Below are 13,844 nucleotides of genomic sequence, written 5' to 3'. Positions count from 1 at the left end.
TGACATGCCACGAGGCTAGACCCTGGGGCACAGAAGGGGAGGCCCCCGAGAAGGACTCTTCTTAAACTTGGTCCACCCCCATCCCATCCTGCTCATCGTCCTTGAGAGGTTCAGGTCACTGTCTCTTTGCAACAAAGAAAGTGAATCCCAAGTGAGATGACATGTCCAAGGTCAAAGGAGAGGGAGAAGTTGTGGTCTGCTTGGAGGAGGAGGTTTCCTCTGTGCTCCCCCCTCTGCATCCCAGTGGGACGGTCCACGGGGAGTGAGTCCTGTGCTGTCCCCACTCCAGCACCACCAACAGGCTGCTTGTGGAATGAGGCCTGGCTGCGATCCCTGGGACTCCAGGCCCTTCCTTTAACTGTGCGGTCCCAACCTTTCCTTATGGCCTCATCTTTCTTCTTTTTTTTAATCCAGAGGGAGGAACAGTTGGTTCAGGGTGATGTGACGGGGTTAATTGGCACAGGATGCCTTGGGTCTTGCCCCTGATTTCATGGTGAGTCAGTAGAAATTCCTCCCTGGGGTCCAGAGTCCCTACTACTCTGTACAATCACCACTTCTCTGATGTGGTCCTGGGACTAAGTCCAGAGACCGGGCGAGTGTGTCCAGCTGGGACGTGGGGTCAATTGTGAAGAACTTGGGAGGGCAGACCCTGCTGGAGGCATGGATGTGGTGCTATGCTCCAGGCCAGTGGCTCCTGCTGAGCATCAGTGAAGGAGACACGCCACGCCTCCATCAGCCTAGAGCCTCTGACCCATCTCAGGAGCATCACAGGGCTTCTGGTACTGCAGGGTCTCCTCTTCTGCTAAGAGCTGCCCTCAGACAAGGGGGCCTTAGGAAAGAGATCATGATCATAGGTGCCAGGCTGACCTTTTCCTTTCCCCAGTCTACCCTGCCCTAGAGAACTCAGAGGCTATCCCTGGAATGTTATGGATAGGAGTGCTTGCCTGGACACCAATGCGTGTTCTGGTTTTATTGAAATAATTGAGTGCCTCTTTATTACATAAATAGAAGGAGTGGAGGTCCCTTGGAAGACCTTGAAATTTATGGAGGCAAAGGAAGAAACAAATGCATACTCTGCTTTGATTTGGGTCTCCAAAAGGTCAAGCCCCAGCCTGCAGAGAACTGCAAATCAGAGCTGATCTGTTTTGAGCCAACCCATGGCCTCATGGTTGCAATGACTTTAGCATGATTTGTTCTCATCCCCTGCTCTTCTCTATGTCAAGCATATGAAAGGACCCTAGAAGTATCCTCCTCATCTCATACATCATGATGGTGGTCAACTCCCACCTGCTCCCACTGACTGCCCCCAGTGTTCACAGGAGGATTAATACTGATGCCTTCATCAGCAAGTGTATTCCATCCTGTGTCTCTAGCTGTCTGTGTCATAACTAGACGCAGAATGCCTAAGTAAGAAGCTCCAGGAAGATATATGGAATGCAGATGTTGGGGTTAGGTGCTGGGTGCAAGATTTACTACTAAGAAATGCCCATCAGCCCAAATATATTGGTTCCTTGAACCATTCCAGGAAGATTTTCTTTCCAGAAGGAGATGTTCATAAGTCCAAAATAACATTATCTAGGAGTATGCGTGCATGCATGCTGGGTCCCTTCAGTTGTGTCTGACTCTTTGAGACCATATCTACTGTAACCCACCAGGTTCCTCTGTCCCTGGGATTCTCCAGGCAAGAATACTGGAGTGGGTTGTCATTTTCTTCTCCAGGAGATCTTTCCAACTCAGGGATCAAATCCATGTCTCCTGCATTGGCAGGCAAGTTCTTTACCACTGAGCCACCAGGGAAGCCCCTGTGTGTGTATATATAAGGTTGACCAAAAAGTTCATTCGGGTTTGTCCATAACATCTTACAGGAAACCCAAGTGGACTTTTTGACCAACCCTATATATATATATAGCTGAGCGTGAGTTCATATCGATATCTCTGATTTTAATCCAGTAACCCAGGGTTCATTCTAGCATTTTCCTTTTGCTTATTTCTAACTCTCACAGAAACCTGGCTCTTATCTACCAGTTACTTACCTGTTCAATCTTTCATAGCTGTAAAATAGTTTTAGAACTGTTTACCCATACCCTGTGAAAACAAATTCACCGGAGACCTGCTGTCTGAAAAATGGAAAGAAAGGGCTGCTTGCCAGTTACCCACATTAAAATGGCATGCGAGAAATAAACTTCTTTTCTTGAAGTCCATGATTTAGCCTATTAGTTCTAAGGTAATCAAATGGGGAAGCAAGATTTGGAAGCAAGAGTTGGAAACTTACATACACACTATGACAATAGAAGGGAGTGTAATAATGGCATTCAAGGGTAGTGGAATGGAGTGGAAAAAAAGTCAAGGACCACTGCTGGCAGGTGAGTTTATTAGCCAAGGATTTACTCCTTCCCAGCCCTCAGTGAGAATGAACTGGTGTCTCAGTGGGAGGCTAGGCTTTTAGCTTCTTCAGTAATTAGCTGCAAGAGAAAAAGGTTAGATGCTTAGAGGCTCTGGAAATCTGGGAAGCAAGAATTCATTCCCAAGCTTAATATTATTCATCTTTACCAGATCTTGGAACAAGAATACTTCATGTAACAACAGGAATTGTCCACTTCTGATTTGGAGGAGGGGATGGTATTAGTTCACTGAATAGATACAGGTAGGAATATGGGATCTGGGTAAGCTAAGATGGTTCATGGTAAAGTCTGACTGTGGATGCTATGGCTATAAATCTGGATGAAAAAACAAAAAAAACACCAAGCTGTTGAAATATAGAATGAAGACATCACAGGCATTGATTATATATCGAAAGAAACAAGGTGCCCCAAGCTGGTATCTTGGTCTATTTGCCAGTGAATTGGCTTCCAGGTTTAGTGGACATGGTCTTCTGCTACATTTGTGCCTAGGATTTAGGACCTCAGCCCTCTGTTTAGGGATAACAGCATCTGAGAAGAAGGTGAGAATCAGTGATGACACACACCCAAGCGTGCATCTCCAAACTCACTGTATTTTCCCAGCAGATGTTTCCACAGTAGGTCCAGCAGCATGTGTGATTTATTTTTACACATCTAAAATTTCTAGAACACTTGTTGTTACATTCTCGGATGGTTGGCTGTCCCCAGCACTCCTGAAGGAGCAATTCCCTCCTGAAAATGAGATGAGATGGTAAGACATTGGTGGGGCCGTATAGACAAGTGTGGGAAGAGAAGTCCTTCATAAGCTTAACAGCTTATGTTAAGCTAGAGGGCCCCTCTAGGGGCCCCTCCTAGAATCCTGGCCCCAAGTCCCCACTAAAGTACCTATCTTCTAAGAAAATCCCCTTCCTTAGCCTCCTCATTGTATTGTCACTGACCCCATTGCATCTTTACTAAACTCTTAGACTTCTCTGCTCCCCAAGTCCTATAGTGTTGCAGACTTCTGGGTCCTCTTTGAACATCCTAGAGATAAGACTCCATATACTCCCAGCATTCATCTGCCCTCCTATAAAAGTTACATCTTTATAACGGGGGATCTCAGAGTCTGAGATAACCTCTACCCTCGTTATCACACCTATTTTACAGCATGGGAAACTAGACCAGGGAAGTAAGGAATAGATTGCCTCACTTTCTTCCCCTCCTTGCTGACCCTGCCTTTAATGTAACTCAGCCTCAGGACTTCTCTGGTGATCCAGTGGTTAAGAATCCGCCTTCCAATGCAGGGGACATGGATTTGATCCCTGATTGGGGAACTAAGATCCTACATGCTTCAGGGCAACTAAATCTGCATGCCACATCTAGAGGAAAAAAAAAAAATCATCCTATTAAAAAAAATAAAGTAATTCAGCCCCTCTCCAAATTCTCTCTCATCTCATTTTCTTGGCCCCCTCCATTGATTTCATTTTCTCATCATATGGCCCCCAAAATTGCTCCACTAAAGACCCATCTGATGTCTCTTTTCCATCTTTTTACATTCTGAACTATCCTACCAATGGGTCGGCTTTAACTCAAGCAGTCATTCCATTGCATTGGACTTCTGAAATATCCTATCGCTAAATTAAGGGTATATATCAAGAAATGATATTGGTATCATTTGGTAATCATCAACATGCACACAGTTAGGACACAGAGCTTCTGGAAGAATGGGAAAATATGGTAGCTCTCTACTGGTGCCCCATCTCCTCCAAGATAGCCTGACACGGGAAAATATTATATCCTTATAATTTATGGAATGTATCTAAAAGCTGACAGATACTCATTGATACTTTTAAGGTTGGAAGAAGAAACATTGAAGGATTTCAGCTTGCGAATTTCTTGGATCTCTGTCTATAGAAAAGTATCTATACACAAATGCTCCAACAGGTGATCCAGGGAAGTGAGTCCTGGGTCAGATGTATCAGGCATGATACTTCTTCATTTGTCCAGAAATAAGCACAGCCCCGTCATGCCCTTTTGATCCTCAATCCAGGCTCATCACCTGCTGCTATATCTTTCCTTCACTCCTCCCAGCACAGACAGTAGTACCATACAGAGTAACATCATGAGGAGAGGTGTCCCGAACTTCATGATGTTGACCATATATATACGTCTGAATAGGTGTTGTCAGGAGTTCTTTCCTTTGCAGTTGCTTCTAGAGATCAAAAGACACAAATAAAGAAAGCTGGGAAGCAAGAGGAAAATTCTCATGGAATTTCTTTACACTCTGTCCTCTAATTATTCTTCCTTGACCTCCACCACCCAACCACAGGTACAAACCAATTCTGGATGTTGACTTTGCTAAAAGATATCTCTCCATCTCAAGTTTCATGCCTTCCTTTTGCAGGAACCCGCCCCACCCCCCTGCTTTTTTTTGATGTGCTATCTTCCCTTGATTAAAAAATAACTCAAGGGATTCCTGGTAGTTCAGTGGTTACGAATCTGCCTGCCAACACAGGGGACATGGGTTCGATTCCTGCTCCAGGAAGATCCCACATGCTGCAGGGCAATGAAGCCCATGTACCACAATACTGAGCCACCACTCTAGAGCTTGAGTGCTGCAACTGCTGAAGTCTGTGTGCCTAGAGCAAATGCTCCATGACAAGAGAAGCCACCACAATGAGAAGTCCGCACATCGCGACTAGAGAGAGCCGGCACAGATCAACAAGCCCGAGTGCAGCAAAATAGATGAATACATCTTTAAAATAATTATAATTCAAATTTAGCATTTAAGACAAGCTTCATGCCTTCCTTTTGCAGGAAAACTTTTTTTATTTTTATTTTTTTGCATGTGTGTGTTATTTTCCCTTGATTAAAAAAATGACTCAGGGGCTTCCCTGGTGGTCCAGTGGTTAGGAATCTGCCTTCCAATGCAGGGAACTTGGGTTTGATCCCTGGTCAGGAAACTAACTCACACAGCACAACTAGAGAGCCCATAAACTGCAACAAAAGATGAGCGTGCTGCCACTGAGACCCAACGCCAAATAAATAAATAGAATATTTTTTAAAAGAAAAAAAAAGGAAGGAAGTGGTCAGGGAAAGATATCACAATAAACCAGCTGGTAAAGAGATGGATTCAGCCAGATCAAGACAACCACAAGTGAGCAACTTCCATCATTTGGGTGGGGGAAAACTCAAGCCATGAAACCACCCATGACAGAGTCAATTTGAAGCAGTACCAAATCCAGAAGGTACAAAGTTCAAGAATGCAACACTGCCTGCCAGAGGAGCTGTCCTGACCCCGTTATCTATTCATGCTAGATAAAGCCACCTCCAAATGGCTCTTAGCTACCTGCAGGAGGAGAGGAAAGAGCAAGGAAACTGACCACTCTCTTTCTAGGTGTGGAGGGAACAACCATTTTAATTCAAGCTTAGTGTTTCAACTGTGCTTGGGCTTAGACTTTTTCTAAATTTATTATATTATATTATGAATAATATATTTTAGCATATAATATACTATTATATTTTAAATTTAAGCAGTGACTAGAAAAGTCTAGTTCTATACCCAAGCTCTCATATAGAACCAAGAAATGAAGTAGCTCTTCTGGATATATTTAAATGGGACAAAGGACAAGACTTTCAACATATTACTAGTAACATTCCCAGTGAATATTAATGATATGTGTACCAGTAACACAGATTATTAATATTTTCCCATGGATCATAAGACATCTGAAAATTTGTGATTTCTCTTTCTTCAGGGGGAAAAATGTCTTTGGAAACCTCCTTGCAACTGAAATTCGGTTAAATGCATTTGTAAATGTGGAGATCCTTGGACAAAGGATACTGCCTATCTCAAACCCTAGGTGGGGTTGGTGCCAGTTTTTCCTGTTTTAAGATTAGTTTATTCTCAAAAACAGACTCACAGATTTAGAGAAGGAACTTATGGTTATCAGGGGGGAGGGCGGTCTGGAGTGATAGCTAGGAGTTTGGGATTAACAGGTACACACTGCTATATTTAAAGTGGAAGGACTTCCCTGGGGGTCCTGTGTTTAAGATTCCTCAATTCCAATGCAGAGGGGCACAGGTTGGATCCCTGGGGAACTAAGATCCCGTATGCCCCACATGCCTCATGCCATGGCCAAAGATTTTTTTTTAATTTTTAAAAATTAAAACTGATAACCAACAAGGACCTACTGTATAGCACAGGGAACTCTGCTCAATATTATGCAACAATGGGAAGAGAATTTGAAAAAGTATTTTTAAAAAATAAAAGAAAAGAGAGGTAGGATGAACTGGGAGATTGGGATTGATAAATGTACAAATGTATATACAGATACATGTATACATGCATAACGCAGATGGCTAATGAGAACCTACTGTATAGCACAAGGAACTCTACTCCATGCTCTGTGGTGACCTAAAGGTCCTAAATGGAAAAAAAGCTATATGTGTATATATATATAGAGAGAGAGAGCTGATTTACTTTGCTGAACAGAAGAAACTAACACAACATTGTAAAGCAACCATACTTCAAAATTTTTTTAAGTACAATTTAATTTTATCAATAATGGCTGTGGTTTCTCATAGCCTTAAAGAGTTAGACATATAAAAGGAACCTAGATGGGGTCGCTAAGAGTCGGACACGACAGCGACTTCCCTTTCATTTTTCACTTTCATGCATTGGGGAAGGAAATGGCAACCCACTCCAGTGTTCTTGCCTGGAGAATCCCAGGGATGGGGGAGCCTGGTGGGCTGCCGTCTAGGGGGTCACACAGGGTCGGACACGACTGAAGTGACTTAGCAGCAGCAGCAGCAGAGACACATAACTCTAAAATGTTTAATTATTTAAAAATTGGTTTATTTTACCGACAGGATATACATCCTGTCTTATCAATAGGAGGGAAATTCTCTCCCACTTGACACCACACTGAAAACTGTCAGTGTGGCATAGACAGTAAATTCCTGTGACTTTCTGGAGTCAGATATTCAAATTCCTGTGAATTCCCAACCCCAACATGCCTAGTTTAATATAAGCTATGTGTTTGGCTAACCACCTAATTTCTCAAAGACTCAGTTTCCCTGGATGTATTATTTTTGGGCTCCAAAATCACTGCAGATGGTGACTGCAGCCATGAAATTAAAAGATGCTTGCTCCTTGGAAGAAAAGCTATGACAAACTTAGATAGCATATTAAAAAGCAGAGACGTCACTTTGCTATCAAAGGTCCGTATAGTCAAAGCTATGGCTTTTCCAGTAAATAGATGTAAGGGTTGGATCATAAAGAAGGCTGAGTGTGGAAAAACTGATGCTTTTGAACTGTGGTGTTGAAGAAGACTCTTGAGAGTCCCTTGGACTGCCAAAGAGATCAAACCAGTTAATCCTAAAGGAAATCAATCCAGAATATTCATTGGAAGGACTGATGCTGAAGTTGAAGCTTCAATAGTTTGGCCACCTGATGAGAAGAGCTGACTCATTGGAAAAGACCCTGATGCTGGGAAAGATCGAAGGCAGGAGGAGAAGGGGACGACAGAGGGTGAGATGGTTGGATGGCATCACCGACTCAACGGACATGAGTTTGAGCAAGCTCCGGGAGATGGTGAAGGACCAGAAAGCCTGGTGTGCTTCCTTGGGGTTGCAGAGTCTGACACGACTGAGTGACTGAACAATATGGGGATGATATATCCACATAGCAAACGTTGACTATATGAAGCACTAGCAAAAATTTAAGTTTTAAAAATTAAAAAATTAAGCCTCTTGGCATATGTTACAAATTATAAAATAGGAAAATATAGAAAATTTGGGGGATTTCCCTGGTAGTCCAGTGGCAGACTTTGCCTTCCAGTGCAAAGGGGTTTGGATTCAGTCCTTGGTTGTGGAGCTAGATCCCACAGGCCTTGCAGCCAAAAAATCAAAACATAAATAAAAGAAGCAATATTGTAACAAATTCATTAAAAGACTTTTAAAAATGGTCCACATGAAAAAAATCTGTTAAAAATAATAAAATAAAAATTGAGGCACATAGACGGTTAGCTGGGTTGCCTTTAACTTCTAAAACACTGTTATTTGGAAATGATTTCAAAATTACAAGAGTAAGACTAGTCAAAGAACTTCTACATACTATTTACTCAGATTCACGTATTTTAAGAATTTACCCCTAATTGCTTTCTCTCTCACATGTGTGTGCGTGTATATATATATATATATATATATATGCCTAAGCCATTTGAGGGTAAGTAGATACATCATGGTTCTTATTTAGGAATAATACTTCAGTGAGTACTAACAATAGGAGCATTCTCTTCTGTGATCACAGTACAACTTCATTAAATTGAACATTTCTAAAATCTTTTTATCGAATCTACCATCAGTATCCCATTGTGTAAATTGACCCAAGAATGCCCTTCCTTTATCTTTTATGAGGTTGAAATTTTTGACGACACTAGACAGTTTTTTCTTTTAAATAACATTCCTCATGTGGGGTTTGTGTGCAGTGTCTTCATGATTAGGTGCAGGTTATGCGTTCTCCCTGAGACTACTCTGAAGACAGCACACAATGGGCCATGTGTTGCCAATAGTGTCATGTGTATTGTAGACAATACATGGTGAGTCGGCGTCCATCTGTCTCATCTTTCTCTCACTTTCTCCATTTGAACATCAAGGACCATTACTTCTTTCTGGGAGCATGAATTGGACACAAGCCACAAATGAAAGCATTTTCAGGCTCACATTTCCAGCCCCAAGATTCTGACCCTCACCTACCTCTGAAGTTGTTGGAGTTGGAAGTGCCGGTATTTATATGACTGATGGCTCTTCTTCCTGGTCTCTGCGAACTGCCGAGCCCTTGCACACGGGGAATCTGATGAGCAGAACAGAGCTCGAAGGTTCAGAATGTAATCATGGTTCTGGTTGTGGCAGATCTGGGAGTTCTGCCAGTAAGTTGGGTACATATAGAACATTGTCCCTAAATTCCTATAAAAAGTACTCAAGGAGTACTTTTTTTTTTTTTTAATCTCTTTGTGCTGCAGGTAATACAGGTAAAAGCCAAACACTGGAGAACTGCAGGAGCCTTCCCTCCCTCAACACACACATTTCCTGGCTGTCTGGGTGATTGTAAGGGTAGTGAAGGATCTGCATATCTCTTTTTTGCTAACATGTGTGCGATGACTTTTGTAACATCCTATCCATCTCTATGTTAACTTCTCCATGGTTAGCACCAGCCTAACACTACCTGCAATGGCACCCAACTCCAGTACTCTTGCCTGGAAAATCCCATGGATGGAGGAGCCTGGTGGGTGCAGTCCACGGGGTCGCTAAGAGTCAGACATGACTGAGTGACTTCACTTTCACTTTTCACTTTAATGCATTGGAGAAGGGAATGGCAACCCACTCCAGTATTCTTGCCTGGAGAATCCCAGGGACAGAGGAGCGTAGTGGGCTGCCGTCTATGGGGTTGCACAGAGTCGGACACGACTGAAGCGACTTAGCAGCAGCAGCAGCACTACCTGAGCACAATGTCCTGTGGGTTTTGAGCTACTGAAAAAACAGAGCTCTGCCAAGAGAGCTTGGAAAGGCCACCTAATACGGAGATTTACAACACAGACTTAACCTGGATTCAAATTCTAGTTCCCACTTACTTTTGGTGAGTCACTAATCCTCTCCGTGCATCAATTTCCTCACTGACAAAGTGGATTAATAGTGGTGCTTTCCTCATAGGGTTATTGTGAGGGTTCCCTGAATGATTATCTGTTAAGCACTTAGAACCAATGTCTGAATTAAATCAACAAATGAGAGTGTTACCCAATGAAGTGTCAAGCATCACCCAGTTTAATACCAGATCTTTAACATGTATTAGCTAGTACTCTCAATGACCCTATGAGTTTAGTACCATCATTCCTATTTTACAGATGCAGAAACTGAGACATAGAGGAGTTAAGCAACTCCTTTGAAGTTCTTAAGGGCAAGATATAAATAAATAAATAAGAAAGTAAACAAGTAAATAGATACAGCGTGATTGTGGCTATCTAGTTTTAGCTGTTTTTAGAAAATCCATACCGATCAATAAGGAGCAAATAAATCACTCCACACATAAGCCTCAGCCTAATGAGGAAATAGAGAATGTTACAAATTTCAGTTTGTTAGGAGAGAAATCGGAGTCCATGTTTGTGCATGCCTGCCTGGTCACTCAGTCACGTCCAACCCTTTGTGACCCCATGGACTGTAGTCCACCAGGATCCTCTGTCGATGGGATTTTTCAAGCAAGAATACTGGACTAGGTTGCCATCTCTTTCTCCAGGGGATCTTCCCGACCCAGAGATTGAACCTGTGTCTCTTGTGTCACAGGCAGATTCTTTACCTGCTGAGCCATCAAGGAAGCAGAGACATACGAAGACCACAGAGACTGCATGCCTGTAAATGAGGTAGGGGCACTGGGCTTAGGCCAGGACACAGATAAAATAACCCTCAGAAAATGGAAGTCTGAATGCAAATGGAGGAACGCTGAGAAACAGGCTGCCATCTACAACAGATCCCTGGACTCTGAGAAATCAAAAAGAGAGGTGCAAGTACAAGAAACCCTAAGTAGGCAAACACAGGAAGACGCCATTTCTCAGAGTGTCAGCGGTGACACAGAAAGGGCAGTGCCTCTGGTAGACTTAGAGGCCGTGGGAAAGGATGAAGCTAGAGAGGAAGGCAGTGGGTCCTCAGAGTCCACACACCTGATTTACAGGTGACTCATTTCCTCTGGAACTGATCAAGCTCAGTCTCATTTATGCCATTTCCATTTGACAATGAACCGCCTCTATGCACTGCCCCCCATTTTGAGACTTCATAGATCAGAAAACCCCCCAAGTTGCGATGGAAGCTTTCAGTTGCAGAGTGGTTTGATGTCCCCTGGTTAGACATGGGTCTTTACCAGGGTTTGCTAGCAAGGAAAAAGCTGCTTCAAAAATGGAAACCATCTGGCAACAGAAGAGAAAGTCTGACCTCAACACAGGTGTGCATTCTTTGATTCTCCTACTGGAACTTGCAAAGAGACCAGTCAGCATCTTAATCAACCACAGACACTTTGTATAATGCATGTACTAGGGGCTACGACCCAAGGGGCAGGCAACTTGCAAAATATCCTGGACCTGTTGCAGAAATATTCCTTAATTTGGATTCCACTCAAAACTAGCAGCCTTGGACTTCCCTGGTGGTCCGGTGGATGAGAATCCGCCTGCCAGTGTAGGGGATGTGGGTTCAATCTCCTGTCTGGGAAGGTTCCACATGATGTGCAGCAATTAAGCTGTTCTAGAGCCCAAGAGCCACAACTACTGAGCCGGCAGGCTGCAAGCACTGAAGCCCATGTGCCTATAACCAGTGCTCTGCGACAAGAGAAGTCACTGCAGTGAGAAGCCCATGCACAGTAACAAAGAGTAGCCCCAGTTGCTGCAACTAGAGAAAGCCCACGTGTGGCTCTGAAGACCCAGTGCAACCGAAAATAAAAATTAGTGAATTATTTTAAAAAACTATCAACCTTATGTTCCCCCAGAAAGTCAGTAACAGCTGAGTGCCCCCAAAGTGGCCTTTATTGTCTCCAAAATCCAAAGAGCACCACCAAGGGAATTCCCTGGTGGTCCAATAGTTAGGACTCGGTACTCTGATTGTTGTGGTCTGGGTTCAGCCCCTAGTTAGGGAACTAAGATCCTGCAAGCTGTGTGTCACGGCCAAAAAACAAAACGACGACAACAAAGCAGAGCCCCACCACGTACTGTGTCTTTCTTCACGGTGGGCAGCAGAAGGTGCAGCAGCTTGTCTGCTGCCTCCCAGGGTCTTTCCTATACACCTGGACAACTGGATCTCTGGAAATGTTACCAGCAGAGCAAGTCCTGACTATCGTCAGGTGTCAGACTTCTGTCAGTCTGGACTATTGCCCCACCCTCTGGCATGCAAGTGCTAAAGCATCTAGGGTGCCTGCTATTTCCATTCTCTATGGCCAGTGAGCAGAGTGGCATAGGTATGATGAAGCTGGCGTGATGCTCCACGGAATACCAAGGGATCAAAGTCTCTTCAGACTATGAAGTCAAAAGCCCAAAGAGATGAATTAGTCCTGAAGTAAGACACTGAGGGTCTATTGCTAGGTCTGTACATGGGAGAAAGCTACTTCCGATTATCTTGGTTGATAGGAACCAGAGGTAAAAATTTGCTAGAAGACTGGAACTTGAGAGGACAACAAATCATGCAATAAATAAATATATAGAGAGACAGGCAAATAGATAAATGAATGAGTGAATAAGGCAAAGCAACCAGGAGCCCATGTGTTTGTCACGAACAGATCAGTCCTGATCTGCGATTTTCTGTAGGCAGGGACTTGACCTTTTGGAGACCCAGATCATGGCAAACTCTGCACTTGTTTCCTCCTTTGTCTCCATAGATTTCAAGGTCTTCCAAGGGACCCCCCGACTCCTCCCTTTTATGTAATAAAGAGGCCATTGTTTATTCTAATAAAAATAGAACACGAAGTGGTAGCCGGGCAAGCACTCCTCCTAGCCATAGCGTTCTAGGTGTGGCCTCTGAGTTCTCCAGAGCTGGGTGGACTGTCCAGAGAGGGTCAGGGCACCAGTTACCACAAGGAGAAGAACAGCTGCTTCCAGTAAAATTCACGGCCCACGGTGTCCACCAGTGGCAAGGAATAGGTCAGCCTGGTATCTCCGATACACCCATGGAGTAGGACACGATGGGCTTGGACTTGGGAGGCCATTCACTATGTGGTCCCCTGGCAGGTGATTTTGCCTCTCTTAATAGTCTGTCCCACGGTGTTTGAGGGGATAGCCAAGCTTGGGAAAACGCTTGCAGAGTGAGGTTATCTGAAGAAGTACCACATAAGAGCTCCTTTAGAGCATGCCCTTAGCACCCAACTACCTCCAATGATGTCTGAATTGCTAGTGGATCGTGATCTCTTTCCTAAGGCCCCTTGTCCAAAGACAGCTTTTAGCAGAAGTGGAGGAGACCCTGCAGTACCAGAAGCCCTGTGATGCTCCTGAGATGGGTCAGAGGCTCTGGGCTGATGGAGGCATGGTGTGTCTCCTTCACTGATGCTCAGCAGGAGCCACTGGCCTGGAGCATAGCACCACATCCATGCCTCCAGCAGGGTCTGCCCTCCCAAGTTCTTCACAATTGACCCCACGTCCCAGCTGGACACACTCGCCCGGTCTCTGGACTTAGTCCCAGGACCACATCAGAGAAGTGGTGATTGTACAGAGTAGTAGGGACTCTGGACCCCAGGGAGGAATTTCTACTGACTCACCATGAAATCAGGGGCAAGACCCAAGGCATCCTGTGCCAATTAATCCTGTCACATCACCCTGAACCAACTGTTCCTCCCTCTGGATTAAAAAAAAGAAGAAAGATGAGGCCATAAGGAAAGGTTGGGACCGCACAGTTAAAGGAAGGGCCTGGAGTCTCAGGGATCGCAGCCAGGCCTCATTC

The 13,844-nt window shown here is 44.1% G+C and overlaps 1 protein-coding gene across 4 annotated transcripts; it reads right to left on the bottom strand.

Moving 5' to 3' along the window:
• Positions 1-2,354: 2,354 nt before the first annotated feature.
• Positions 2,355-10,674, bottom strand: WFDC11 (WAP four-disulfide core domain 11). Of its 4 annotated transcripts, XR_011570243.1 has the most exons (5): positions 9,138-10,673; positions 4,438-4,590; positions 2,990-3,131; positions 2,551-2,717; positions 2,355-2,462 (listed from the first exon to the last, which is right to left on the bottom strand). XR_011570243.1 is itself a non-coding variant. In XM_070801771.1 (4 exons), the coding sequence occupies exons 2-4, from the start codon at positions 4,536-4,538 to the stop codon at positions 2,424-2,426; spliced, it is 306 nt and encodes a 101-aa protein (XP_070657872.1). In that variant the 5' UTR covers positions 4,539-4,590; positions 9,138-10,674; the 3' UTR covers positions 2,355-2,423. The 4 variants fall into 4 exon arrangements, 2 of the variants coding, with proteins under 2 accessions (XP_070657872.1, XP_070657873.1); XR_011570242.1 differs by having other exon boundaries at positions 2,551-3,131; positions 9,138-10,674; XM_070801771.1 differs by lacking the exon at positions 2,551-2,717 and having other exon boundaries at positions 2,966-3,131; positions 9,138-10,674.
• Between the last annotated feature and the right edge of the window lie 3,170 nt (positions 10,675-13,844).

The sequence above is a fragment of the Bos indicus genome, chromosome 13 (assembly GCF_029378745.1).
Source record: "Bos indicus isolate NIAB-ARS_2022 breed Sahiwal x Tharparkar chromosome 13, NIAB-ARS_B.indTharparkar_mat_pri_1.0, whole genome shotgun sequence".
Taxonomy (NCBI): Eukaryota; Metazoa; Chordata; class Mammalia; order Artiodactyla; family Bovidae; genus Bos; species Bos indicus.
Note: the sequence above shows the minus strand (reverse complement) of the source record. Positions and strands in the feature narration are given on the sequence as shown.